General features: G+C 40.3%; 1 protein-coding gene across 11 annotated transcripts in view; it reads right to left on the reverse strand.

Moving 5' to 3' along the window:
- The window catches only part of LOC115219354 (filaggrin), a 255,873-nt gene that overhangs the window by 93,322 nt on the left and 152,551 nt on the right, over positions 1-10,000 (reverse strand). For 9 of the 11 annotated variants that reach the window (XR_005001934.1, XR_005001933.1, XR_005001932.1 and 6 more), the window contains exons 8-13: positions 7,804-10,000; positions 7,101-7,170; positions 6,872-6,912; positions 5,750-5,840; positions 4,819-4,883; positions 1,263-1,370 (exon numbers count right to left, since the gene is read on the reverse strand). The exon at positions 7,804-10,000 is cut by the window's right edge and continues 1,957 nt beyond it. Coding sequence is in view for 8 of the 11 variants with exons in the window: in XM_036509043.1 (XP_036364936.1) it covers positions 1,263-1,370; positions 4,819-4,883; positions 5,750-5,840; positions 6,872-6,912; positions 7,101-7,170; positions 7,804-10,000 (2,572 nt within the window). In the remaining 3 variants the exon portion in view is untranslated. The remainder of the gene's footprint in view (positions 1-1,262; positions 1,371-4,818; positions 4,884-5,749; positions 5,841-6,871; positions 6,913-7,100; positions 7,171-7,803) is intronic. The other 2 variants (XM_036509048.1, XM_036509046.1) reach the window with 1 other exon arrangement.

The following is a 10,000-nucleotide window of genomic DNA, read 5'->3' on the forward strand; positions in this document are numbered from 1 at the left end:
GCTACATTCTGAGTTCAAATTCCACCGAGGTCGACTTTGCTTTTCATCTTTTCTGGGTTGATCAAATAAGTACCAGTTACGCACTGGCTTCAATGTAATCGACTAAATCCCTTTGTCCTTGTTTGTCCCCTCTATGTTTAGCCCCTTGTGGGCAATAAAGAAATAAAAATAAGGAATTATATCATTGAAGTCTTGAAGCTATGAGATAATGCAGGCTTAATTCAAAATAATGTGAATAAATAAGGATTATATTTAATGGAGTAATCTGAATGCTAAAGGGTTAAGGTTAAAATCATAAAGCTAGGATAATACGGAAAGAGTAAAACAGGACATGAAAGTTAGGATGAAAGGTGAAGATAAGAAAATATAATGTTACCAAGCAAAGACAAAAACCACATGTTAGCCAGGAGATAATATTAGCAGATATGAAATCTTAGGAAAATACATATAAATGGTTAATAATACATGATTACATGGTTAAGATAGGATATCACTTTTAAGAGAAGATTGTAAACTTAAGATGAAGTTAGAATTTAATGAGGGGCAGATGAGATGTGAAGCTGATAAAATAGGTTAGGTAAAAAACAGGTGAGTTACGAAGGTCATGATAAATACAATAGGTCAGATGAGGTTATAAAGTTAGAAGGCAGTTCGAGTTAGATGAAAGGAAGAAAGAAATGAAGAGGAGATCAATGGAGATACAGAGGAAAATGAAATAAAATATATATGACTAGATTTACATATGACCTTGTATCTCTTGGTTGTTTATATCCGATGATTGCTTGTTTGTTATTTTGACCCTGTCCAACAATGTGTTTGGTAGGATTATGTAAATTGCACTTATAAGTGCATGTATGAATTGCATTTTATTGTGTGACATCATTAATTAATTAATTACCAAATACAGAAACATATGTAACATGATACCAAGTTCATGCTCATAGATAGATGGATAGATAGATAGATAGATAGATAGATAGATAGATGGATGGATGATTAGATAGACAAACTGAGAGATAGTGAATGGATGGTTAGACAAATAGATGATAGTTAGATAGACAGATGAAAAATTAGATAAATATATTGAGAGTTAGACAGATACATAAATAGAAGAATGGATGGTTAGATAAACAGATGCATAGAGCAATGAATAGAAGGATGGATGAATAGATAGATGGATGGATGGATGGGCAAACAGAAAGATTAGTGATGAGAAACAGGAAGCAAATGAAAGTGAAATGAAGTAGTTTTACTTTACAGACCCGACTTGACCTCTTGTGCAGCCAATCGGAGCAGGTCAGTCTCAGTGCAGGCAGCAAGCACGGCCTTAGAAGGGTCATCATACTTTGGAATGAGCACAAGGTGAAGGCCTAATTGCCAAAAACAAAAAACGATAAAACAAAGAAAAACAACAAAAAACAAAACCAAAACAACAACAGCAACTACAGCAACAAAAAAATATATAAAAAAATAAAGATGATCATAAAACTAACAAACTGTATTTAGGTGTTATTGTTGTTGAGGCTGTTTAGCTTCATATCAGTCCAGATGGCGCAGGCAGATCAAAAGCAATCTAACTATGACCATCACATCAGAATTTTGCATACCTAGGACTACATTAACTAATGTGTTTTCTTTCTCAAGATCATCTGCATGTGATTTGAGGGAATATGTTTGCTAAGTGGAAGAAAGGGTAACAATGTTCTTTGTCTATCTCCTTAACTTCTTGGTGATTTTAGGCAAAATTATACTGTCTCCATCTGTTTTAATTAAATTAAATTCTTTGTGCAGCTGAGGATTGCTCTGCATTTAAATTGATGTAATGGTTGCATTGTTCAATTAAATGGAGTTGCGTGAAGCGATCGTACTGCATTACCTCTGGATATCCTTGTTGCTTATTTTGATTTTAATCATTTTATTTTGAAATTGTATGGATAATACCGTACTAAATTCTAGTGCCTCAACCTAAGTACCTAATTCATCTGAATCTCTCTCTCTCTCTATATATATATATGTATGTATGTATATAAGTGAGTGAACAAATAAAAGAAGGGCACTCAACCAATTTATTGGGAGTTACATGTATGGATCTAAACTCTTGAGTCTCGAGTGTGATGCTAGTCATCAGTCCTTTTGAATTTGAATTCAAATTCAAAATGACCGACGACTAACATCACTCTTGAAACTCAAGAATACCAACGAATTTTAATCAAACTGTTTTGATTCACACACACACACACACACACACTTATATACGGCAGGTTTCTTTCAGTTTCCAACTACCAAATCCAATCACAAGGCTTTTGTTGGCCCAAGGCTATATTAGAAAACACTTGTCCAAGATGCCATGCAGTGATATTTTGATAATGCATTTATATATAGTTATTGGTTAGTTAGTGCCATGTAAAAAGCACCTGTGTTGGGGCGATGAATAAAGCACTGGTGCTGGTACCATGTAAAAAGTACCCATGTTAGTGCCACATTAAGTACAGTGTACTCTGTAAAGTGGCTGACATTAGGAAGGGCATCCAGCCACAGAAAACCATGCCAAAAACAGACAATCGAAGCTTGGTGTAGCTCTCTGGCTTGCCAGCTTCTATCAAACCTTCCAACCCATGCCAGCATGGGAAACCAATGTTAAATGATGATTGGTTTGCAATGCAGCAACAGCACCATGAGCAGCAATGAATGAAATACTAGGCGCAGGAGTGACTGTGTAGTAAGTAGCTTGATTACCAGCCACATGGTTCCGGGTTCAGTCCCACTGCGTGGCACCTTGGGCGAGTGTATTCTACTATAGCCTTGGGCCGACCAAAGCCTTGTGAGTGGATTTGGTAGATGGAAACTGAAAGAAGCCCGTCGTATATATGTTTATATATATATATATATATGCGTGTGTGTGTTTGTGTGTCTGTGTTTGTCCCCCTAGCATTGCTTGACAACCGATGCTGGTGTGTTTATGTCCTCGTTACTTAGCGGTTCGGCAAAAGAGACCGATAGAATAAGTACTGGGCTTACAAAAGAATAAGTCCCAGGGTCGAGTTGCTCAATTAAAGGCGGTGCCCCAGCATGACTGCAGTCAAATGACTGAAACAAGTAACAGAGTAAAAAGAGAAAGAGTAGGAGTAGTAGCAGTTATGGTAGTTGTGATGATGGTGGTGGTGGTGGTGGTGGTTGAGGTTGTGGTTGTTGTGATGGTGGTGGTGGTGGTTGTGGTGGTGATGGTGGTGGTTGAGGTTGTGGTTGTTGTGATGGTGGTGGTGGTGGTTGTGGTGGTGATGGTGGTTGTGGTGGTGATGGTGGTGGTGGTGGTGGTAGTAGCAGACACAACAGATCATGGCACCAACCACAATTATAGCTATGACTGCTAAAATAACAACAACAACAACAACAAATAAATTAAAAGGTACAAAAACAACAATAACAACACTACTATCAACAACAATATTACGATAATAATGATAATAGTAATAATGATAAAAATAATAATAATAAGGATAACAACAACAACAATAATAACAACAATGACAGCAACAAAATATATAATAAATAAAAATGTATAAGTTAATAATAGGAAAATACAAATTTGAGTGGGCAACAAAGAAAAGAATTGAATAGAATTGAATAAAGTCTTTCAACAATAACAACAACAATCTATAAATATAATGAACAATGGCAATGATCTGTGATGACAAGATACACAAACACAAACAGTGCAAACGCATGAAACTCTTGAGTCACTCTGTTGCTTCTGCTAAATATTAATAAAAATATACATATAGGCGCAGGAGTGGCTGTGTGGTAAGTAGCTTGCTAACCAACCACATGGTTCCGGGTTCAGTCCCACTGTGTGGCATCTTGGGCAAGTGTCTTCTGCTATAGCCTCGGGCCGACCAAAGCCTTGTCAGTGGATTTGGTAGACGGAAACTGAAAGAAGCCTGTCGTATATATGTATATATATATATATATGTATGTGTGTGTGTATGTTTGTGTGTCTGTGTTTGTCCCCCTAGCATTGCTTGACAACCGATGCTGGTGTGTTTACGCCCCCGTCACTTAGCGGTTCGGCAAAAGAGACCAATAGAATAAGTATTGGGCTTACAAAGAATAAGTCCCGGGGTCGATTTGCTCAACTAAAGGCGGTGCTCCAGCATGGCCGCAGTCAAATGACTGAAACAAGTAAAAGAGTATACATATATACATACACACACACATATATATCATCATCATCATTTAATGCTTTACATGCTGGCATGGGTTGGATGGTTTGGCAGGAGCTTCACTGCCTTGTTTTGGTATGGTTTTTACAGCTGGATGCTCTTCCTAACACCAACCATTCTTCACACACACACGTATATATGATTATCATGATAATCATTTAATGTCTGTTTTCCATGCTAGCATGAGTTGAATGGTTTGACAGGAGCTGGCAAGGCTAGGAGCCTCAGCAGGTTCCATATACACACACACACACATATATATCCACACTCATATTTATATATGAACAATTTAGTGTGAAACTGATGTATCACTACTTTTTTGATAAGTAATGACAGCTATGAAGCTGGAACTTCTTTCCTGACAAAAATCAATAACTATATATAAACACAAAATCCAGATGAGTACCAACACTTCCATGTGGCATGCTTGAACAATTGTGAAGATTTCTTTACATGAAACCGTTGGTTGCTTTGTTAATCCACAAATGAAGAATATTTGCATATGAATGTGGTGTTGAGCCCTCATTCTCATTGTTGGAGAATAATTATATACAAGTATGTGTATATTATATGTTTATATATTTATGTTATGTATTACCTGATTTTTTGTTACTTTGCGTGTTCATGATTTTGCCCATAGCTGCAATAGGACAGCCAGACAAACTGTAAAAAAAAAGAGAATGAAAAAGAAGAAAAGATTAAATCCTTTAGTTACATATGTCTGGAATTATTTAAAAATATACATTATTGTGCAATCATTTTAGTAATATATAATATTCAACACAATATAAATATTTAAAGGTAATCCAATAATGGCCACTCCATATTTTTCCTATGAATAGTGAACTTTAGATTGCATTATGAAATGTGTCTTTTATCAAAACGGTAATGCTTACTTAGTGGGAGATTTGGCTGCTATTTCTCAGAAGTCAATCAATCACATAAAGGCTCTGTCCTTGGCTCATCATTGGATATATGTTTAATTGATGTGGAGAAGCTCCTCTTTTGGGAGCTCATTGATGGATTTATGCTTAATAGATGCGATAGGCTCTTCCCAGGTAGCTAGTATTGGTATATAAACATTAATCAATGTGGTGAAGCCCTCTCATGAATAGATGCAGTAAGGCTCCTCCCATGACAAGGTGTCATTGGTTAAAAATCTAATTGATGTGGTGAAGCCTCCCCCATGATATCTCTTAGGATATATGTTTAACTGATCTGGTAAGGCCCCTCCTATCATAACTTATTGGTGAACACACACATATATGTTAAATAGATGTGCTGAGGTTCCCATGACAATGTGACATTGGGTAAAGGTCTAATTGATGTGGTAAAGCTCCTCCTGTAATATGTCATAGGATATATGTTTCATAGATGTGATGAGACCCCTCACACATTAGCTAAACATTGGTTATATATTTAAATGAAGTGATAAACTCACTCCCAAGGTAGGTTGCCATTGGCTATATTTATATGTTCAACTGATGTGACACAAGTGTTAAAAAGATTCCAGGAGTGTTTCTTTTTACCTTCTATGAGAGTTCCTGTTACTGTTCACATGGCCTCTTCCATTACAACCTGGTGTCGGACATCGTAGAATGTGGTCCTGGAGTGCAAGAACTGTTGGTGGTTGAAATAAAATGAAAGAATTATATTTATATGTATTTAGTGAGAGATACAGAGTTATATATATATATATACATACATAATATATACACACACACACACACACACATATATATATATATATATATATATATATATAGTCAGCTAAGCAGCCATATTTTTTCCATACCTGCCATCTCTGAAGAGCACATGGTCTTAGTTAAACATTCTCTTATCTAATATCCAGTGTGAAACTGATTGGTAAGATCAGCTGAAATGGATCTATAATACTGTACACACACACACCACACACACACAAAAGAACAGAGATTTATTCATGATTTATCAGGTATATATATTCCAAACAGAAAAACATTTATCAAAACACTGCAACGGAACATTTATGCAGATTTAATCAATTTCATATTCGATTGATTAAAATGCTACAGAGGAATTCAACACCATCCTGTTCTTATCGATGTTATATCACCACTCATTTCACTAGACAATTTAGTCAGTCAGTTCTGATACCTACAAAATGCTTGTAAAGTGTTCACCTGGGTTCTTTTATCTTCTTTTCCTTCATTATATATATATATATATTATACGGATAGTTAGCTAGCTAGCAAGATAGATAGATAGATAGATATATAGATAGATGGACAAACACATGTATGTGTATATTCATGTAAAGTCATATTTAACATAATCAAGTGCATTTGGATATGATAAGACCCTCTGCTGCAGAAAGAGTCCCGAGTTATGTACACATTGGGATATAAATGACAACCCTGGATGATAGGATGCATGCATTTCTGCGTCTTTGCACTTCGTCAATTATGAACACCAAATCTGTGATTCACAGCCTGACAAGAACAGATAAAATACATTGCTAATAATAGATTACAGACTGACTAGAACACAATTCATCTGTTAATGTGTGTGTGTGTGTGTGTGAATATATATGGAACAACAAATTATTAAGGAAGTAATGCTTTGAAATCCACTGCTAAGAATCTGAATCTAATGGTGTCTAGATAACCTACCTTCAGGGGATACCTTGTCCTTTCTTGGGCATCCAGACAAGCTGTAACAAAAGAAAAAGAACATTGATGATAATAATAATAATAATATATATGTATGTGTGTTTGTGTGTGTATTTGTGTGCATGTGTGTGAGTGTGTGGATGTATTATTTATGTATAAAATACGTAAAAAAAAATGTGCCTTGAATTGTCAATAAATTGTGGTTCTTATAGCTTGTTTACGTACGTACCTTCTATGATGAGAATAAAGTCCAGTAACATGACCAATGCCATCACAGCCTGGAGTTGGACATTTACTATCTGTAAATAATATAAAAGAGATACAAATATAGAATATTTCAGTCCAGGTAACATATAAACAAGAAATGATCATTCTTGTTGTTGTTATTTAACCCTAGGATAAATTGAACCAGTAGATCTATGATGAACGATATTTTACTCAACCTTTCTTTCATCTTTCATATCTTACATGTTTTAGTTCTTAGGCTGCGGCCATGCTGGGGCACCGCCTTGAAGAATTTATATCACAGCCAAATCTATCGACCCGAGTACATATTTTTTTAAAGCCTTGTACTTATTCTATTGGTCTCTTCTGCTGAACTGCTAAGTTACAGGGATGCAAACACACCAACACCAGTTGTTAAGTGGTGATGGAGAGACTAACACAGATACAAAGACACACACACACACACATACAATGGGCTTCTTTCAGTTTCCACCTACCAAATCCACTCACAAGGTTTTGGTTGGCCTGAAGTCATAGTGGACGACACCTGCTCAAGATACCGCACAGTGGGACTGAACCCAGAACCAGGTGGTTGGGAAGCAACCTACATGTGGCATGAGACCAACATGTGGCATAGTATGGTCCATTATAGAACAACAACAGCAAGACTATGATATCAATAAACAAACGAGGCATTCTATTCTTACCTTTCATGACACCTGACCCGATGTCGTGTGTTCCACTTGTAGTGACAGAGGGCTCATCTGGCAGTCTCTTGGTGTTGGCGATGTCGAGGTTGCTGTTGTTGTTGCTGTCAGTGACAACATTAATTAGTTCTTGGCCGCCGTCATCGCTGTATACATCGTAGTCACTGCTCACTCTGACTCCGACTGCTGAATTAACAGGAGCTTGCACCAGGGTGCTTATCACTGAGCTGTTGCCCATCGTCGCATGGGCTGTGGTGGTGGCTACCACTCCTGCCGCCGCCGTCGTCGTCATGGTCACCGACGAAGACGGTGGGGTCGCACCGGTAACCGAGGGGGAGGAACAAGGAGAGGAACATGACGATACTGAGGGTGGGGCAACAGGAGTAGTGTTGCTGCCAGCGGTAGCCCAATCGGTGACCACCATGTAATCGGGGTCGCCACCCATGCCTGCTTGTTGCTGCTGCTGGTGCTGCTGCTGCTGGTGGTGAAGCCCTACACCCACAACGCCATCCATGGCCATCCCTGCTGACCCCATCTGCATTTCCATCACTTCGCTGCTGCTGTTGTTGTTGCTATTGTTATTGTTGTTGGCGGTGGTATTGGAGAGGTTGTGTGTTGCGGAAGCTAGTGAAGCTGATGGTGAAGACGACATCGTCATCATCGCAGCGGCGGCGGCTGCAGCAGCAGCAGCAGCTGCTGCAGCCGCACTGCTGCTGTTGCTGCTAGCGCTGTTACTGGTGTTATTGTTATTGCTGTTGTTGTTGTTGTTCGTGTTGGTCAGGCCTCGCCGCCGTTGCGGTGAGAGTGATGGATGCTGGTGCTGTTGTTGTTGTTGTTGATGGTGGTGGTGATGATGATGACGATTATTATTGTTGTTGTTGTTACTGCTACCAGTGTTGCTATAGTGTTGGTGGGGATGAGGATGTGGCTGGAGGTGTGTGTGCGGGGAAAGGCTGCCTGTCGTCGAGCACATCATATCGACGGTGGTGGTCGAGACGATGCCACTGTTCGCCACAGCGGCACTGCCGCCGCCGCCACCACCACCACCACCAACACCACCACCAACACCACCACCTCCACCACCACCTCCACCGCCACCACCACCACCACCACCACCACCACTGCTGGAGGCGGCGTTCGGGCTGAGCGTTGCTGCTGGCAACGGAGAGTGGTGGTGCTGCTGTTGCTGCTGTTGATGATGATGGTGATGATGATGGTGGTGATGATGGGACGGCGGCGGCGACCGGACGTTGACAGGGGATGGCAAACCGATGACTCCTCCGGCCACCGTCGATGGACTCGACGTTGAGGAAGACGTCGTTGTCGCTGCCGTCGTAGCCATGAGACTGTCCTCCGTGTAGATGCAGTCGCTTGGCATGGCACCAGCCGCTAGGGTGGTGGTCGTAATCCTGCTGTTGTTGTTGCTGTTGTTATTGTTGTTGATGTTGTGGTGGTGATGGTGTTGGTGGTTGTGTTGTTGGAGTTGATGATGTTGCTGTTGTTGATGATGATGATGTTGCTGCTGCTGTTGTTGGTGGTGATGCTGCTGGTGGTGTTGGTGTTGTTGCTCTTGGTGGTGTGGGTGATGGTGAGCAGAGGCATGGAGGTGCTGTTGCTGCTGCTGATGATGATGAGGATGCGGGTGGTGGAGATGCTCCACGGGTGACACCACTGGTGGCTTCTCCTTTGTGGCAACCGGAGCATATGCCTTCCCATCATGCCCCAGTCCTAATCCCATTTGCACTCGCTGTGAGCCACTTTCAACATTATCTCCCCCATCGCCTTCATCTTCCTCTTCTTCCTCATCTTCTTCTTCCTCTTCATCTTCCTCCATCTCCTCTTCATCCGCCCCTCTCAGAACACAACACTCATCTTCCTCCTCTTCCTCTTCGCCTTCCTCCTCTTCCTCTTCTTCTTCTTCCTCCTCCTCCTCTTCTTCTTCCACTTCTCCAGCCATTTCCAACTCTTCCAGGTCTTCTATTTCCTCTTCTTCCTCCTCTTCTTCTTCCTCTTCGTCTTCCTCCTCCTCTTCGTCTTCTTCCTCTCCTTCAACCGACTCTGGAATGTCCATGATTTCATCATGTTCTTCGTCGACTTCTGCTCCTGTCCCTGCCTCTGCCTCCACTTCAGCCTCTGCTTCTGCCTCGCTGTTGCACTCACTTTCTGCTGAGCAACAGGAGGTCGCTCCAGACTGGAT

Source organism: Octopus sinensis, linkage group LG14 (assembly GCF_006345805.1).
Source record: "Octopus sinensis linkage group LG14, ASM634580v1, whole genome shotgun sequence".
Classification (NCBI taxonomy): Eukaryota; Metazoa; Mollusca; class Cephalopoda; order Octopoda; family Octopodidae; genus Octopus; species Octopus sinensis.